Source organism: Bos indicus, chromosome 5, assembly GCF_029378745.1.
Source record: "Bos indicus isolate NIAB-ARS_2022 breed Sahiwal x Tharparkar chromosome 5, NIAB-ARS_B.indTharparkar_mat_pri_1.0, whole genome shotgun sequence".
NCBI classification, from domain to species: Eukaryota; Metazoa; Chordata; class Mammalia; order Artiodactyla; family Bovidae; genus Bos; species Bos indicus.
Genome location: NC_091764.1, coordinates 96,254,699 through 96,274,501, shown reverse-complemented (window position 1 = coordinate 96,274,501; position 19,803 = coordinate 96,254,699). Strand labels below are relative to the sequence as shown.

The 19,803-nt window shown below is 47.4% G+C and overlaps 1 protein-coding gene across 3 annotated transcripts in view; it reads right to left on the bottom strand.

The window, feature by feature from the left end:
- The window catches only part of GRIN2B (glutamate ionotropic receptor NMDA type subunit 2B), a 500,904-nt gene that overhangs the window by 34,965 nt on the left and 446,136 nt on the right, over positions 1–19,803 (bottom strand). For all 3 annotated transcript variants that reach the window (XM_070790049.1, XM_019961525.2, XM_070790052.1), the window contains one exon: positions 19,098–19,327. In XM_070790049.1, the coding sequence (XP_070646150.1) occupies positions 19,098–19,327 (230 nt within the window). The remainder of the gene's footprint in view (positions 1–19,097; positions 19,328–19,803) is intronic.

Genomic DNA, 19,803 nt, shown 5'->3' with positions numbered 1-19,803 from the left:
AAAAAAAAGAAACAGACTGTTTAGAGAACACCATCACATTAGGTTTGCATCACAGAGATACGCAAGATAAGGTGCACTAACACAGCGTGTGTTCAGTGTGACGTGGACAGCAGATACCCTAAGGGGTGCAGAAAGTGGGAAGAGAGCTCCCTGGCTTAGCAGCTGAGATTAGGAGCTTCAGGGAAGGAAACCACTGGGTCTCAGGTTCTCCCAAACCCACATCAAACTTGATTTTCTGGTAATCTTTTAAATGGCAAGGAGTGATTGGAGAGCATCAGTCTTTCCTTTATTAGAAGACAAACAGTGATACAGTAGCCAGCATTTAGGACAATAGGAACATAATTTCTGTTGCTAAACTAGTCAAAATGTGTACTAACGATAAAACTAGGAGTGTAATACATGCTCTGTTTTTATCAGTAATTCGCAGTGCAGCTAAAGCCCTTTTCCACTTCTTTAATAAGACACCTTGAAGTAGAAGCAGTTAGGTTTACTTTTTCTGGGAATCTGGAAGGACACACCCCTACTGGGCAATAATAAATATGGACCATGAAGGCAGGGAAGGCATAAAGAGGAAACCAGGTGTGCAATCTGTCCAATAAAACGTTTGTGGTAGGGACCACTTGCCCAAGGAAGTGATATTTGAAGTCATTGTTTTCCATCACAGTGGTGGGTGAACGACACAGACTTAGAAATGCCCGCTGAGGGACCTCCCTGGTGGTCCAGTGACTGAGAATCCACCTTGCACCGCAGGGTTCGATCCTTGGTTGGTAGGGGACTAAGATCCCACATGCCGTGGGGCAACAAAGCCCATGTGCCACAACTACAGAGAAGCTCATGTGCCGCAATGAAGACCCAGCACAGCAAAAAGTAAAAAGAAACATCCACTGACCTCTTACTCTGCACCTAGGAAAGGATGTTCCGTGCTTACTCTCAAAATTCCCACAGGATGGCTGCAAAGAGGTATCCGGTGCCTGCTTCCCATGGCAGAGACCCTCCTTCCAGGCATCTCTGGATCCAGAGCTATTTTCAGGGGGTCTAAGTACTGCAGGGTGGCACCTCCATCCTGCTCTGCATACCTTTCCAGCCCTGACATAGCACAGGTCCTCCCCACTCCCCTATTTCTGAATCTCACTGAAATCAAGTGCAGGGAGAGTCGAGGGAGGACGATGGGGTGGTCTATCATGCTTCGAGAGCAGTTTGTCTATGGCTTTCCGGGCACGTTAATCATCTACTGGAAACAGCACAGGTTTTGTAAGACGGATTTTGGCAAACCCTGAATCTGCCTGAACATTTACTGAGGGATTAGGACACACTCTTCTAAGCATTTCATGATATTGTAAGTACACAGTACTATACATCTTTAATCAACACACAACTATAGTGTAGGTAATATTTTTATTCCCATTTTGTAATTAGGAAACTGAGGCCTCAGAGGGCTTAGTAAGTTGGCCATATCATGTACTTTCCAGGGTGTATATGCAGCATGCTCTGTCATGTCTGACTCTCTTCCATCACATGGATTGTAGCTCGCCAGGCTCCTCTGTCCATGGGGATTCTCCAGCCAAGAATACTGGAGTGGGTTGCTATTTCCTCCTCCAAGGGATCTTCCCAATCCAGGGATTGAACCCGCATCTCCTGCATTGGCAGGCAGATCCTGTACCAGTGAGTCACCTGTGAAGCCATACTTTTCAGCAGCTGAGTCTCTGTTTTCCCTTCTGGAAAGCAGAGTTAGCATCTGCCTAAAAGGTCTGGGAGGAGGAGTAAAAGAGAACAAGAATGCAGAGTGTCTAGCCCAGGAAGGCCACCCCTGGGCATAGATGACTGGCCCACTCTGAGACTGTAAGTCCAGATTTTGGTTTCCACAGGAACTGCGTGGACAACAGCCACGGTTGCTCACATGGCAATGGAGCACACGACACAAAATTGGTTTATTTTTGGCTTTTGAAATGCAATTTTTAATAGGCAGCCTCCAACCTATGAACACATTGTCCTCAATAGTTCATTTATAAGTCAGCTGTTAGGAAACAGAAATACATTTCCCCAGAGAAAGAAGACTGTAAATGCTTAGCTCATTAAGGGCAATTTAATCCATAAGAGAGCAGAACTTTAGTGTTAATATTATTAGCTTCTGTTCTGGGAACACTCATTCACTTAACACCCTTCTGTGATGTACCAGGCACTAGCCCAGGAGCTGAACAGAGTTATTTTATTGAGAGCATGTCTGTTGCCTCAAGGAGCTTACAGTGTGATGAAGGAAATGGTCATCTGATCAGCGGTTCTAATGGAGGGTGACAGAGGTGGTTTCTGACTGTGGTCAGAGGATAGGGGCAGGATATCTGGGGTGGGGGAAGGGTAGGAAATGGTGATGAAGCCCTGGAGGAAGGGGAAGGGGTTTCCCTTGCTTGGGGTCAGGGCTGGCCCTCACACTTCCCTTTCTGTGATCACACTCCACTTTCTAAGCCCTGTTGCTTTTCTAAGCTCCCTTCCAGGCATCCCAAAGTCCCTATTTTCCTGTATGATCCATGTCTGTAAGACCAAAAGTCCATTTTTTTTTCAGTCCAAAGGATTTAGGTATCAAAGGGGAGATGATCTAAAAAACAAGTGCCATTCTTATATGTGGAATCTAAAAAGAAATGATACAAATGAACTTACTTATAAAACAGAAGAAATAGACTCAGACTTTGAGAAGGAGCTTATGGTTGCTGGGGAGAGGAGATGCTAGTTAGGGAGTTTGGGATGGACATGTACACATTATACACACACGTACACTCTGCTATATTTAAGATGGATAACCAATAAGCACCTATTGTATAGCACAGAGCTGTTGTTGTTCAGTCATTCGGTCCTGTCCAACTCTTTGCGACCCCATGGACTGCAGCACACCAGGCTTCCCTGTCCTTCACTATCTCCTGGAGTTTGCTCAAACTCATGTCCGTTGAGTTGGTGATGCCATCCAACCATCTCATCCTGTGTCACTTCTTCTCCTCCTGTCTTCACTCTTTCCCAGCATCAGGGTCTTTTAATGTTTTGTGGCAGCCCAGATGGGAGGGGCGGAGAAGGCAATGGCACCCAACTCCAGTACTCTTGCCTGGAAAATTCCATGGATGGAGGAGCCTGGTAGGCTGCAGTCCATGGGGTCTCAAAGAGTCGGACATGACTGAGCTACTTCACTTTCACTTTTCACTTTCATGCACTGGAGAAGGAAATGGCAACCCACTCCAGTGTTCTTGCCTGGAGAATCCCAGGGACAGAGGAGCCTGGTAGGAGGCCATGTATGGGGTCGCATAGAGTTGGACAAGACTGAAGCGACTTAGCAGCAGCAGCAGCAGCAGCAGCAGATGGGAGGGGAATTTTGGGGAGAATGGATACATGCATATGTATGACTGAGTCCCTTCACTGTTCACCTGAAACTATCACAACACTGTTAGTTAATCGACTCTACCCCATACAAAATAAAAAACTTAAAAAAAATTGTCACTAACTTGTGATTAAACTATTACTCAATGTCCCTAAGATCTCTTCATTTGAAGAAGCAGATAGTTTAAATTTTTTTAGTCCTCTATATAAATGTTTAAACTAGAAAGCACATGAAAATGTTCCAAACAGCAGGGGTCACACAGATTTCTCAGCCCTGCCTGAGGACTGCCCCGGGCACCCCTGTCTTTCAAGGACTCTTTATTTACCCCTGAACCACGCGTCCTTCAGATGCTGCACGAGTGCCTGCTGCTCTTTTTATGTGCACGTGCTTCCAGTGGGGGAGGGGGACTGGTAGTGGAACGGTGCCTTGTCTGGGTCATCTGTAACCCGGAGGGACTCATCCAGGGTGTAGAGATATGTGTGATTTCATGACCCTTCAAACCAAAGAACTGAGGGCACTTCATGAAGACTATTCAGGAGGGGTTGGAAAACTGCCCCGAATCCTGACAACCCTCCTCCCCTGCAAATCCTAGCCCTGTTCCTGTCACCACACCATCCATGGGTGTGTGGTGACATGGGACCAACCACACCATCAGGCAGAGATGCCCCCACTGCTGTGAGCTGTGTCGGGCCCAGGTCGCCTCCAGCAGGGAGAACCAGGGTGGCAATTACATAATTCTGTTAAAAGCCTCTTTACAATGACAGGATTGAGAGGAGAGATTGTAATCCTAACTCAAGACGAAGCTCTGAAGTGCTGGGGCAAGGTGACAGGGTGAGCGGACAAGAGAGAAGTCAACTCTCCCCACTGCAATGACTGGGAAGACTCCTGCTCTGCATACAGGGGCTCCTGAATGAACTATATTGGCCTTTTGCAAATAAATCAATCTCATAATCTGAGATCTCATGTGCATGCTAAATTGCTTCAGTCGTGTCCAACTCTGTGTGACCCCTATGGACTGTAGCTCACCAGGATCCTCTGTCCATGGGATACTCCAGGCAAGATAACTGGAGTGGGTTGCCATGCCCTCCTCCAGGGGATCTTCCCAACTCAGGGATTGAACCCGAGTCTCCTGTGGCTCCTGCATTGCAGGTAGATTCTTAACCCCTGAGCCACCTGGAAAGCCCCTGTGAGATCTTACTGTTCACTGATTTCTTCATGTGTGTGTGTTGATCCTTCTGTGTTCTTTACATGGTGGCCATGCTTGCTCTTGACTTCCAATATTCTTTTAAATCAATCATTTATATATTTGGTTGCGTTGGGTCGCAGTTGCTGCATGCAGGATCCTCGTTATGTCACATGGGATCTTTTGTTGCAGCACATGGACCTTCTAGTTGTGGCTTGCAGACTCTGGAGCGTGTGGGCTCAGTAATTGCAGGGCCCAGGCTCAGCTGCTCCTCGGCATGTGGGAACTTAGTTTCCCAACCAGGGATCAAACCCATGTCCCCTGCATTGACAGGTGGATTCTTAACCACTGGACCACCAGGGAAGTCCCTCCAGGTATTCTGAATATGGATACATTTATGGTTACACCTGATCCCCAGGTATCTCGTGGACTGGTAGGATGCCCAGGTATCTCGTGGACTGGTAGCTATGATCGTCAGACCACTGGGGTATTTAAAGGATCAATCTCTTCTGCCTACACTGTTTGGACTCCAAATCAGCCCTAATCTTGACAGATCTAGCAGTGACTTCCCACATTAGGACCCAATTCACACCAAGGTAGCAGGTGCTTGGGGAGCTGGTGTCAATTCTGACTCCATCCCCGCCTGAACCTCCTCAGCTTCCTCTGTCGGCATCAGAGGGTCACAATGTCCATGCTGGCAGCCTGGAATCACAACCTGGAATCACTGCCATGCTGAAAGCTGCTCTGCTCTTTAGCATCTGAACATCAGTTTGCATAATGAAGTGGGTGAGAGAGCCCTGGTTGGCAAAGAGAAAGGAATTTGGCTGTAATTGGCCACAGTTAACTTGATGTGCTTTTATAAGGAGAAATGCGTCTGATCCCTGGGTTGGGAAGATCCCCTGGAGGAGGGCATGACAACCCACTCCAGTATTCTTGCCTGGAGAGCCCCGTGGACAGAGGAGCCTGTCAGGCTACAGTCTATGGGGCTGCAAAGAGTCAGACACAACTGAAGAGACTAACACCTTCACACTAAAAGAAGAAAAGCGAAAAAGCAGAAATGGCTCAGCACTCCCTGTCAAGCCTGCATTGGCACCCTCGGGTGTGTGTGCGTGTTTGCAGTGATGGGTGAGTTTGCCCCAGAAAGGCACATAAGAGGATAACCTCAGATATTCAAGTGCATTTCCCGCCCCTCCGGGGGCACTGCTCCCTACTGGCACTTCTGCCTGGGAGGTCCGCGGCTGCAGTGTCCTTCCTAATGCAATGCTGTTTGCCATCTTGTTCAATTTGGACTTGAGGTCACTAGGAGACATCATTAGACATCACGGCCTTCTTTCTTCAGTACCAGGATGACATGCAGCTCAACAGCTCTTTTGTACTCAGTCCAGAAAAGGCTGAGCTCCAGCTGTCTCAGGGTCTGCTGGGAATCAGTTCTTGCAAGAAATGGAACTGTCTTGTCCAAAAATCAGAGCCCACTACTGTGCTAGTGATGAGCTGGGAGACGGGTGAGCAAGTTTGAAGGAATTAAGCATCCAGCTAGCACCTTTACTATCGAGGTGGTTTCTAGACTTGAGCTGTTCAGGGTCTCTTGGCCACAAGCACTTCAAAAGCAGTAAGTGAACACTGTTCTTGCTTTAGTTCCCTCCTAAGAAGACGATCGAATGGGGAGAAGGGTGCACATCTCACCTCTCCAATTCTTTCCTCTTTCTTGAGAGTAGGATCTTTTCCTTTCTAGCTGGATTAAGTAAGTATGTATATTAGTTACTTCGTAGAAGGGAGAAAACATGGCGTCTGACAACATTCATTCATCCAGTTACCATTAAGTAAGTGGCTCTTAAGTATGCGAGGGGCTATGAGTTCAGAAAGGCTTCCCAGGTGGCATTAGTGGTAAAAAACCCTCCTGCTGATGCAGAGGACTTAAGAGACACAGATTCAATCCCTGGATTTGGAAGATCCCTGGAGGGAGGAGGGCATGGCAACTTACTCCAATATTCTTGCCTAGAGAAACCCATGGACAAAGGAGCCTGGCAGGCTACAGTCCACAGGGTCACAAAGAGCTGGACATGACTGAAGTGACTAGGCACACATGCACACACATGAGTTCAGAAACAAAGACAACAGAGCCCTTGGCTATTCCCAGATTCCAGTGAACAGAAGACTCTCCTAGGGTCCTGTGCATCCACAGGTGGGTAGAGGGTCTACCCACTCCTAAAGGGTTGGTGAGGGTCCTTAATCATCTCCTTAAGAATCTGAGAAGCCAGGCCAAAGAGGGTCCCATGACAGGGGCTTGACAGGATTCTGCCACCCCAGGGCCATGCCTCTAAGAGTGTGTCCCTTGTCCCCATGTCCATACAGAGAGTACACGGGGTGGGTGCGGGCTCTGGTGTCAGTTCTGCCTGGATCAAATCCAACCCCCTCACCTGGTTGTGTGTAACTTCAGGGCATTTACTTATCCTTGAAACGACCCTCCTCGTCTGTAGAAAGACACTGGTAGTATCTATCGCACAGGGTGGGCATGAGGCTGCAAGGAGCCACAGATAATGATGAGTCCAACAGCTGGCATGTAGTACGTGCTCACTGAATAGTTCAATCACTGTTCAGTAACAAGGGTTAGGACGGCACGTGCGGCTGCAAGAACCCTAGCCCCTGGCAGGGGGCCGAGTGAGGTCAGCTCTTCTGGGACCTGACCCTGAGCTGTTCTCCCCTGTTCTCTGGGGGGCTTGGGTGGAACGCAGAGGGAAAGAGGAGCCAGGGATGGGTGGGACCCCCTCGTGGTGCTGTCCTGACCCGGCACTGTGCAAGATAGAGTCTTCTCCTGGTCAGGCAGGTTCACGGAGTTCCCATGGGCTTCTCAGTGAGTGCTCGGTCTCAGTTCCCTGAAGGCAGTCACTTGTCTACATCAGTCCCTTCAGCTCCTCCATGGGCGGCCCACCCCTCCTGCATATCTCTGGTTCGGGGGCTGCCTCATCCTGAGCGGGAAGCCCATGGGGAGGTATCTTTAACATCACTTCCCTCCATTCCTGCCCAGACTGGCCCCTCCTGCCCTTGTGGCCATGGACCTGGGGAAGGTAAACATGAGCATCTGGACCACCCCCTGGACCACCATCCAAGACCTGTCACCTGGGTCTTCTCAAGTTTGAGTGAAATGCCAGTCTCTCCCCCATTCTAACTGCAGGGAGTGAATCTCAAGCTCTCCTAAGGATCCCCCAAAGCCTGTATGTCTGAGGGGTAGAAGGAAAGAGGAGACATAGTCCTCCAGTAACTTCCTCCCCAGAGTAACTTTCTCTCACAACCCTTTTCATACATCCAGTTTCCTGGCTGCATCCTGGCAGGTGCTGCTCAGGTGGGACCTTCTTCCACCTGGACTTTAATTTCCAGTTGGATGGAAAAGGTTCCCTGAGTGACTTTGATATCAACACCCTGATCTACCCACCCTTTCCCGTGTTCACACCACAGACAGGCCTTCACAGACAGACTAACCCTGTAATGTTTACAGAGATGACATTGAGACTCCAATTTTCCTCTGACTCTGCCCCCTGAAAGTCTGAGCTGCCATACCTTGGGGACCCTCCACATGGGCAGCTCTGAGGATCACACTGGCCCGGAGCCACTGCCCTTGATGCTCTGAATCAGAGCCATCCAGCTAGAGCTGGATTAAAACACCAGAGGAAATGTCTGAGGTCTGGTCACAGAAGAGTCAGATAGGACTTAGTGACTAAACAACAATCGGAGCCTGTAGAGCGTGGCTGGTCTCTCTGTGGCTCTCTGTGATGGGCCCAGAATGGAAAACTTGACACTGAACTGTAAACTGAATAATGGGTCCCCAAGTTTTTTGGCACCAGGGACCGATTTCATGGAAGACAATTCCCACAGACAAGGGGAGGTAGGGGATGGTTTCAGGATATTTCAAGCTCATTGCATTTGTTGTGCACTTTAGTTCTATTAGGGCTTCCCGGGTGGCTCAGACGGTAAAGAATTTGTCTGCAAGGAGGGAGACCTGGGTTCAATCCCTGGGTCAGGAAGATCCCCTGGAGAAGGGAATGGCTACCCACTTCAGTATTCTTGCCCAGAGAGTCCCATGGACAGAGGAGCCTGGTGGGCTACAGTCCACGGGGCTGCAAAGAGTCGGGCATGACTGAGCTACTTTCACTTCGTTCTATTATGATCACATCAGCCCCATCTCAGATCATCAGGCTTTAGATCCCGGGGGCTGGGGACCCTTGAACTAAATGGGTGGTCTTCCCCAGCTTCAGGCACTCTAAGGCCTGCCCTCAACGCCTCCTCCCTGACCCTACCCCGAGCACATGCCCAGCTATGCAGAAAGCTTCCCAAAATACAATACAAGAGACTACACATGGCCCACTGAGGCCCTTGTCTATTCTCTTGCCATCATTATAGAAACGGGGAGAGGAACACTGGAAGAGCCAAAAGGCTGAAACACCCACAAAAGCCCAGAGCCAGTCCAGGCCACAGTTTTCACTGTGAATACAATTCTGACACCTCTAAAACTTGATTTATTTTAGGCTTGATGCCTTTGGCCACATATAAATTTTCATGGCTGCGTTAATTTGTCTCGAAGGACTTGAACTTAGTAATTCTTAATAAGTCCTCAACCCACAAGCCAAGATTTCGTCAGCTTGTGAAAGCTGAGCTCCCTCGTACTGAAACACTTATTTCTAATGTTTGCTTTTAACCAGACAGAAAAGGATGTTGAAGTACTCCCTTATTCTTCTTGGATGTCAATGAACTTCAGAGTGAAGACACTGCTTTCAGCTGTCAGCTAAATGCAACAGCTCCCTTCTGTTGGAACCAGAAATTGGACCAAAAGTAAATTCCAGCTTCTCTGGGAGTCCCCAGGGTCACTTGCTCTTCCCAACCTGGAAGACAAGGCCTGACTGAAAGAGGCCCCATATGGAAGCCACAGGGCTTTCCTGGTGGCTCAGTGGTAAAGAATCCACCTGCCAATGCAGGACATGCAGGTTCTATCCCCGGGTAGGGAAGATCCCCTGGAGAAGGAAATGGCAACCCAGTCCAATGTTATTGCCTGGGAAATCCCATGGACAGAGGAGCCTGGTGGCCTAGAGTCCATGGGGTCGCAAAGAGTCAGACACGACTAGCGACTAAACAGTAGCAACACTGGAAGCCACGCAGATAATTGAAGGATCCAACCAGTTCAGAGAAGCACTGTTTCCTCCCACTCCCAGGGCACTCAAGACTTGAGTGCTACATGCAGTGGAATGTGCTTGGATTTCTGCTAATAAAAGTGTTTGTTGTTTATTGCTGGCTTCTCTTTTGGGCCCAGCCCAATTCAATGCAGCTGGGGAAATTGTGGATTCATCCTCGTGCTAATCTGTGTAGTAGCAATTTAAAAACAGCTATGGCTCCAGGAAGGTGTCTAACTCTCCTATATCTTGCACAGGACCACTTTTCTAAAAAGAGTTATACAGAGCAGATCTAGTTTACAACTGGGTTCAGGTGCTTTTTTTTTTTTATTTCCTTTTTCCTTCCTTCATTCCATTTTGTTTCCTTTAACAAAATGATGATTCCACTGATAGCAGAATGAGACAACTCTTTTCTCTTTTTTCCAGATAAAGACAACTTTCTTAAGTTCTGTGAGCATGGGAAACTTACATTCCTTATGCAGGTCTGTTAAATGTCACATTCCTAATTAGCCAGTTATTTGATGCTTCAAACTCGGTTGGTGGAGAAGACCCTTGAGAATCCCTTGGACAGCAAGGAAATCAAACCAGTCAAGCATAAAGGAAAGCAACCCTCAATATTCATTGGAAGGAAGGACTGATGCTAAAGCTGAAGCTCCAACACTGTGGCCACCAGATGCGAAGAGCCAACTCATTGGAAAAGACCCTGATGCTGGGAAAGATTGAGGGCAAGGGGAGACGGGGGCACAGAGGATGAGATGGTAGGATGGCATCACTCACTCAATGGACATAAGTTTGAGCAAACTCTGGGAGATAGTGAAGGACAGGGAAGTCTGGCATGCTGAAGTTCATGGGGTCGCAAAGAGTCAGACATGACTTAGCAACTGAACAACAACAACTTTGGAGGATAGAGATACACATATATATGTGCACACATATGCACACACGTACATACATATGAGTGTGCCTTCCTATGTAACAAGGAAGATACTTTCATCAACATGGAGAGGACACCTGTTTGCCTTTGATGAGAAAAATAGCACCTGTGCCTGATGACCAGCTAGCATCCCTTTCAACTCTGTAATTTGAGCAGCACACCGAAACCCAGAATATTAAGAGGGCTGCATGAATAATATTTTCCCCAGAAGAGTTGTGAAAATGATACACCTTGCCAAAAACATGTCCACAGTCCCCTCTGACAATGACCTTCCTGCTCAGAGCCTGCGAGTGGAGCGCACACACAGCTCACACGCTACATCTGGGGATAAACTATCAGTAATCAGGCTCAAGGACACAGCAAACATGAGCGCACAGCAATACATGGGGCTTTTTATTGTCTCCTTAAAATGAAGCTACAGGAGAAGACTCCCTCTGGGTGTAAGCCATATCTTTGCAAATCTTCAGGGTGATGTAGATCTGTTCTTCCTAGCAAAGAGATTAGTGGGAAGAGGAACTGGATTCTGGGGTAAGAAATACCTGCTTTGGAAGGACAGGGTTGGGTGGATGACCAGAGAAGCTGAGTAGGAGAAGCAGTGGGATTTAAGCAGGGCAGGGAAGGCCCTGGAAGTGCGGGTAATGGGAGGGTACTGAGACTCAGTGTTCACTTCCTGGGGCTCCCGTAATGAATTCCTGGTGGCTTCAAACAACACAAATTTATTCTCACACGTTCCAGAGGCCAGGAGTCCAAAATCAATGGTAGGGCTTCACTCCCCTCGGAGGCCCTAGGGGAGAGTCCATGCCCGTGTATTCCAACTTCCTGCGGTTCCCAGTGTTTCTGTGGCTGCCACACTCTCTGCTTCTTACTCCTCCTGGCCTTCTCTTCTGTGTCAGCTTTCTCCCTCTGCCCTTCTCTTGTAAGGACAACTTGCTTTGGATTTAGCAGCAATCCACGGTGTTTGTAACTTGAGATCCTCAACTTAATTACAACTGCAGAGACACTTTTTCCAAACAAGGTCACCACTCACAGGTTCCAGGCATTAGAATGTGGATGTAGCTTTTAGGGGACCACTGTTCAATCCCAAGAAACTCTGACAGTATGGTAAGTCCCCTACATACAAACTTACAAGTTGTGAACTTTTAAAGATGCGAACCAGCAAAGAACCAGAACCTGTGCCTTCAATATCAGGTGTGAATGAAACTGCAGCTTGCCCTCCGTCTCCTATGGCTGACGATCCTTCAGCTCCACCATCTCCCACCTCCTCTCCTTCCTCTAGTCAGTAACTCTTGCTGCCTGTTCACTCGATGCCTGCACTGGATACCTGTTAGCCCCTGTACACTGTAGTAGTTGTTCTACTGTACTATTATACGTTTCAAGGTACTGTACAATAACACTAAAAATGTTTTCTTGTTTTGGTGTGTGTTTGTTTGTTTATGTATTATTTGTGTGAAAACTATTATAAACCCAGTACGGTGGCTTCCCTGGTGGCTCAGTGGTAAAGAATCACTCGCCAATGCAGGAGATGCAGATTTGATCCCTGGGTCAGGAAGATCCTCTGGAGTACGAAATGGCAACTCACTCCAGCATTCTTGCCTGGAGAACTGCATGGACAGCGGAGCCTGGAGGAGCCTGGAGGACTGCAGACCATGGGGTAGCAAAGAGCTGGACACGACTGAGCACACACACACGCACTGTATAGCTGATTGTGTTAGTTGGGTACCTAGGCTAACTTTGTTGGACTTACGAACAAATTGGACTTATGCATGTCCTCTTGTGGAATGGGACTTGTTCATATGTAGGGAGCTTACTGTATAGCAGAGGTGGGAGGTGAGGAACTCTGCATGGGGAAGTCACAGAAGGTCAGGAAGCAGTTGGTCATTCAAGGAGAAGAGGGCAGAGTGAAGCCTGACACTGTGAAGGGGACACAAAAAGGAGAGAAAGGGGACTCTGGGTCCCCTTGGGAGCCCCACAGTCAACACCAGGACATCTGTATCCCAGGACTGGGAGGGTGACCATTGCTAAGCTCCACTGGATGCCTCAGTCAAGACAGCCAGTCAAGTCAAGAATGAAATTGAGAATCAAGAGTTCAAGACAGCCACCTGGGGACCATAAGCAGTCCCATTCTCAAATAATCCTAGAGACGTGGTGAGAGCCAACCCTGAGTAACAGAGTGGGGGCTGCTGAAGCCCCAGGGCTTTGTTTTGGATCCATCTGGAGGGAGGCCACCCTGGCAGGAATGAGGGGGTGTGATACTGGGGGCGGTGGTCCACGTTTAGTATAGATTGGTTCAGTTAGTTAATTAGGAGGCAAAGGGGCTGGTGTCCCTCCCCCAAGCCATGTATGTCCTGTACCCAGTACAATCCCAGGGTCTGGGGAGTTTTCTTCTGTCATTTCCTCCAGAACTGTCCTTTTTCAAAAAATTTGTCTGTTTGTGTCGAGTCTTAGTTGTGGCATGTGGGATCTTCATTATGTTATGTGGGATCTTTCTTTGTAGCACGCAGACTCTCTAGCTGTGGCTCACGGGCTCCAGAGTACACGGCTAAGTAGTTGCTGTGCCCAGGTTTAGTTGCCCTGTGGCATGTGGGATCTTCATTCCCCCATCAGGGATCAAACCCATGTCCCCTGCATTGCAAGGCAGATTCCTAATCACTGGACCATCAGGAAAGTCCCCTTGGACTGTCCCCAGTCCCCCTGGAACTGCTCGAGACCAGTTCCAACAAAAGGACCAGAGATTTGACATCTCTGGGGGATGCCACACAATACATCATTCCCTTATTTTGCTCAGCTACCTGAAGGCCAGGCCCAGGCCCTCATTTCTAGGTCCCCAGCTAGTAGTTCATGCCTGTTGTGTGCTTTGGTGAGCTATTTTTAGCTCAGTATTCCAGGACCTAACCAAGATGGCCTGGGCCAGGACCAGCGTGTGACAGATCAGGCTTGAGATCAGCTGTCTCCCACTGGCTCCCAGCCTAAAGTTAATAGGGCGAGAAAGTCCCATTTGTACAGGGGAAAGCAAGGCCCATTTCCTGACTCATGATCAAATGCCCCCCAAGCATCACACATCAGTGTAGCTGTGGTGTAAATGCACTCCTCACCAGGCTGGGTTTCTTCCAGGATGCACACTGACACATTCGTTTGCACTCTGATTTAAAAAGTCATACAGTGCCTATCTGCCAGAAGGATATGAGGCAGTTTCCAGATGCTTGTGGAACTTCTCGGTAACTCAGAAGAGTCATTGTCTAGAAAAGCCATGGAGTCCTCAGTTTTAAGAAGGCTGTCCTGATGGCACTTTCAGTGCTGCAAGAGAAGATGCCTGCCCTCATTAATTAGAGAAACACCTCTTGACATTTCAAGTAAATAAAGTTCCAGTAGTTCCCCAAGGAAAAGAACCAACAAAATATAACGCGGGCATATGTCACTCACATGAGAATGAATGAGGTGGGATGCAGCCAGGTACCCTTAGGAGCCCATGGCCTGACAGCAGCCTCTAGTGACCTTGGCAGCCTCTGCACCCCCAGCAGGCTTCCTTCAGCCCCTGACTTCTTTCCCTGCTCCCATCCGTCTCCCACCTTCCAACCATGGCTTAAAGCTCCTGGTCACAGAAGGCCCAGGCTAAAGTCAATCTTGTGGGCAGTAAGCCTGCTCAAACCCAGAAAATACCACCCTCCATTCAAAGTCATGCCTCTGAAAAACTTATGGATTAAAAGGCAAATGCTAAAACACTATCTAATTATTTGGGGTGAGTTAATCATTTAGCTAGCTACTCTTTAGTAGAGGGGAAGTATCTCACTTGTTAAGCATCAGAAAGGTAGATGGGAAGGTTAGAAAGAAAGGATTAGCTGGAAAGAGCACTGGGATGTAGACATGGTGACACGCTGTTTAGGGGCTATTAGCCAGCCAGGAACATCAGAAGGGCAGATGACTTAACCTCTGCAAGCTTCAATTTTCTCATCTACAAATGAAGATATTAAAAGCACCATTACATAAGATAATCTATGTAATGTATTTGGCATTATGCCTGGTTCCTGAGAGCTGAAAAATGTTCACAGAGATATCATTGTTGAAGTTATATTAATAATAATGATAACTGTTACTATTATTATCAGTAGAAGTAGTTGTAGCAGTCACAGCAGTGGTAGTGTATGGTGACCTGAGAAGGGATAGATTAAGTGGAACCCAAACTGAAAGTCATTAAATGAGAAGATGGGAGATTAAATGAAGAAGTGGGTGCAGGATGTTAATACCAATCTTAGCTGTGCATAATGTTGTCTAGGGAGACATCTTGGCAAAGTGCTTTTTAGAGGCCGACACATAGGAACTCAAACCTTGGCTCTGAACTCAAACCTTGATAATGTAGGACTTTACAGAATCACTAAACTTCCTGGAGCCTCAGTGTTCTTATCTGTAAAATGGGAATAATCACACCTCATGAAAATCATTTGTGTAACACAGACGCAACATACTTAATGTATCCAACACCCAGAGACTATGTCTCCTGTTTGTCTGGCCAAGCTCTTTCCCCTCCACATGGTGGTTGGCAGACTGCGAAATGAGAAACCCGTCTGGAGAGCTGAGAATATGAGAATGAGCATTGTGGCTCTTTGTTAAGAGAAGAAAGATGTCACCAGCCCCCTTACAGCCTCCTCCCACCGGGGGAGCTGAAGGAATGTACAGTAGGGCTGCTAAATGTTAGAACTTGCAACCATTTTTAGTTATAGATGCAGTGGAGTCATTCCGAATTCACTGATGTAATGTGCTGTTGCAAGATGGAAGGCATCCAGTAAAAAGGAACCCCAAAATAGGATGCCATGGAAATTTAACTCTGAACATTCTGACTTTGAACCTTGACTTAAATAAGACCCAGGAACATTTTCCTGACATAAAATTGAAGTTAATTTCTTAAAATATATAGATTTAATGATGGCAAATACCTTCCCATCATCACTCCACAATATTTACGATTTCGTCTGATTTACATAGAAGATATGTCATCTTTGAGAGTCAAAACAAGTTTAGAAACGCTTCTCCACTTCAAACGTTACCTTCCCTGATGAAAATTTAATTACATTGAAAAAAGAATCCTAAAATCACCTCATTTCTTTGCAAAGCAAAATGTTATGGCTTTGATGGCTTTATTACTTTTTTTTCTAAATTCACAGCATATACTTCCTCTCACACAAAGTCATTCCCAAGACTTAGCTTTTAGTTTTGAAGGAAAACTAATAAGAATTTTGACGTTTTAAGTGTACTTTCGGCAAACTCTGATTTATAATACTGCTCCTGACACTGATATGCAGTCGTATGTTATTAGTTACTTGAATGTTTTCTATAATTATGTAAATGATGTTGACACTTTCTGGTAGGATGCTTACCATTTACTATTTTGTCATTTGCAGAGTTCTGAAATGGATCAGATCACCATGTTCAAGCTGAGCAGCTGTTAAAGGGCTCTTTTCTCTTGCTGTTTTCTTTGCCTGTCATGCTCAGTCCATTGCTCTGTGCAAGAGACTATTCAATAGTCACTTCTCTCCTTCTCTTCCCACAGACTTTTTATAAAAATGATAACCAAGTTATGGTCACTGACCTTGTGGAGCACATGGTCAAATAGGGGGAGAGGGATTTCCTTGGTGTCCAGTGGTTAAGAATCTGCCTTCCAATGCAAGGGATGTGGGTATGGTCCCTGATCGGGAACTAAGATTCCACATGCCCCAGGGCAACTAAGCTTCTGTCCTGAAACTACTGAGCCCATATGCCACAACTAATACTCAGTGCAGCCAAAAATAAATATTAAAAAATAGAGGGAGATACAGGTACAGGTCAGGTACAGGTCTGTAGATTACAATGCAGGAGACAAGGGTTATAACAAAGGTACAAATGATTGCCAGGACAGAGAAGACAATGACTAACTTCCCAGATGAGAAAGCTTTACAAATAAAGTGATCTCGAATTTGTCTTGCCATTTCAGTAGGAGTGTGGTGAGTGCAGAAGTGAGGAGAGCAACCCAGGCAGGTGCAGAGGCATGTGGTTAGGAAGGAGAAGGAGGCAAGGATGCCTGGAACATAGGGTATAAGAGTCTACACACGATGAGATGGAATTGATGGCACACACTGGGGATCATTAGTAAAAGCTCTGAAAGCCACATCTGAAAAAAGTCACCTTTACTCTGTAAACAATGGAGCCACAGAGCTCTTCAAGCAAAGGTGGGATCCATCTTTTCAGAACATAACCAACATGGCGTGGAGGACAGACAGGGGCAGAACCTCTCTGTTCAAGTGGTGTTGCCCAGAACGGTATGTTCTTTCAAAGCCGCAGAAGGGAAAACAATCTCCCTCCATCTCAATTATGCTTAGCTCAAGTAGCAAATCGTTCAGTTGTTGCCGGATGGCCCTTGAGAGGATGGAAAACATAAATACAGTGTCCTAATGAATTCTCGGAGGCATTGGAAGAAAACAATGTGATAAAAGTGGTGGCTCCCCCACCGAATGGCCCAGAGTGCCCTGACCTCAAGCACGTTGTGTACTGCAAAGGGACATGGTTCCACTGCCCTCTGCATGGGGACAGGACCGGCCACACCTCTGCCACTCCCTGATGTGAGGACACGGTCCCCCGTACCTCTGCCAGACCCACATGTGGGGATGAGCCCTGCCATGCCTCTGTCACATTTGTGTTTGAGAAGGGGCATGGCTTCCCTGGTGGCTCAGAGGGTAAAGAATCTGCCTGCAATGCAGGAGACCAGGGTTCAATTGCTGGGTTGGGAAGATCCTTTGGAGGAGGAAATGGCAACCCACTCCAGTATTTCTGCCTGGAGAATCCCCATGGAAGGAGGAGCCTGGCAGGCTACAGTCACAAAGAGTTGGACATGACTGAGTGACTAACACATACACACATACGGCCCACTGCAGCTAGGCTAGGTCCAGGTATGGAATCCTGTGGGATCAGCTCTTCTCAGCCCCATGACTGCCCAGGTTACAGAAATGGGCACAAAAAGCAGTTGTATAAGGGAGTGAGGGGAGAGGTCTAGCTCAGATTTTCTGCGGAGATCATGATGGTGAAGGAAGGATACTGACAAAGGAGCAAGGTGAGAAAGGCTTAAAATGAATGAAGTAAAAGATGGATGAATATCTGAATAAATGCATAATAAATCAGGAGTTAGAATAAAGAAGTAAAAAAAATAAAGCTTAAAAGTAAAGGAGAAGGAAATACAAGAGAGGGAATAGGTTAAAAAGTAAGGAAGAAAAATAAAGTGAAAAGGAAGACACACCAGAGAAAGAGCTGACATAAAGAGGAAAACATCGTGAGTGATCCTTTTGTGTGTATACAAATATATATATATATATATTCATTTCCTTAAAAAGCATGTTATCTTCTTCATGCTTCTGAATATTCTGATGAGTAGTGATGAATAGATGGAGAAACCGTAACTAGAGCCCCCAAAGAGACCATCTTCTCCTTTTCCCGCTTCCAAAACCATTTGCTCAGTGGTTAATTAGGTTTATCTTGAGGAAAGTTGTGCATGTGATAAACCATTAACTACACATGACCCATCTGGTCTGACACAGGTCTGTCTGTATCACACAGTTTCTCCTGGGGGTAGAGATGGGCAATCACAGTTTCTAAATCTTAAGAAAGCAGAGAGGAGGAGGTTTGTGGTGAGAGTCTCCAGAGGATTCTGGGGTGTCCAGAAGCTTTGCTGGGCGCTCCGGGAAGGCAGCCCCTAGTGCCAGGTTGGACCACCCCAGTTACCAGAAGTGCAGGTGACAGAGCTCCACGGAAAGTGGTGGTTCCAGCAGACCTAGAGAGTCACAGGTGCTGAGCATGGGTTTTGTATATCCTCATCCAGAGACCATGGCAACTGGCAGACATGCCCCCCCTACCCCAACCATGGCACAGGCCAGCAACAAGGCCTGCGCTGGGTTCAGGAACAGCCTGTTCATGGGTGCACCCCCCTGACACCCTGGACAATCATCTAGTTAAAGGGCAGCTACTTTTCTTCAGGACACAATGAGAACAATCCTCCTTCCCAGCCCTGGGACTGCGCAAGAGTGCAGGAGAACAAAGGGGGAACGCGCAGGTGAACAGCCCTGGGTAGAAAATGAAGGCCTAAGGAGCCGGTGCGCTCAGTGTGGGTGCGCGGGGCAGCCCTCTAATGACACCCCAAAGTCACAGCTCTGTGCTGAGCGTACCCAACAACAGGAGCCCTGCGCTCAGAAAGCCGCTACACACCAAGCCCCTCATTTGCAGCCCAGAGCCTGCTGGCGCCGACCTTTCACAAATGAGAAGGTGAACGTGAAGTGATATTATTTCAGTGGGGACACTGATTTCTGCTCCCGCATCCCAATTTAAGGAGTCATAAGAAAGAACGGTCGATTTTAGAGATTTAGAAAATTAACAGGTCCGTGAGAGCTCTGAGTACGGCTCAGAACGGAACCGAGGGAAAAGATGGGCGGTTTCAAGTGGCGCTCCTACCTTTTTGTCACTCAGGCCGGAAACCTGGTCCACATACTCCTCTTGGATCATGAAGGCAGCTAAGTTGGCAGTGTAGCTGGCCAGGAAGATGACGGCAAAGAAGGCCCACACGGACACCATGATCTTGGACGTGGTACCCTTGGGGTTCTGCACGGGGACGGAGTTGTTAAACACCAGACCCCACAGTAACCAAATAGCTTTGCCGATGGTGAAAGATGGGCCACCTGGCTCTGGTGGGACAAAAAGACAGGACAGAAGGTCAAGACAGACTCACTGGTTCCATTTAACCCTATAAGTACATAGGCTGATAAATTCCTGCTCAGACTGGACCCCAGCCAGTGAAGCCCCAGCCCTTTCATAGGTGGCCTTTTCAGTTGAGAGTTCATGTCTCACTTCTTCTGGGGCCCTCCAGAAGGCAGAAGAGAAAAACCAGAGGCCTGGGATGTGTGGGGGATCCTACTCCAGCCAATGACCATAACTCAACCAGGACAAAGGAGGAGCCAGCTTTCTGCCTCGGTGGATGGAAGACCATTAAGATCCCATCAAAACTGAGTAACAAAGGCAACCATCCCACTGTGGTCACCTTTGCATCCTCATTACTGTTGTTCTTAAAATTTACATTTGTATCTATCAAGAAAGCAATTAAACTTTAAAGAAGATGAGCAAGAACCATGCAGGGTCTTTTCTGCCCATTGGTCACAGACCT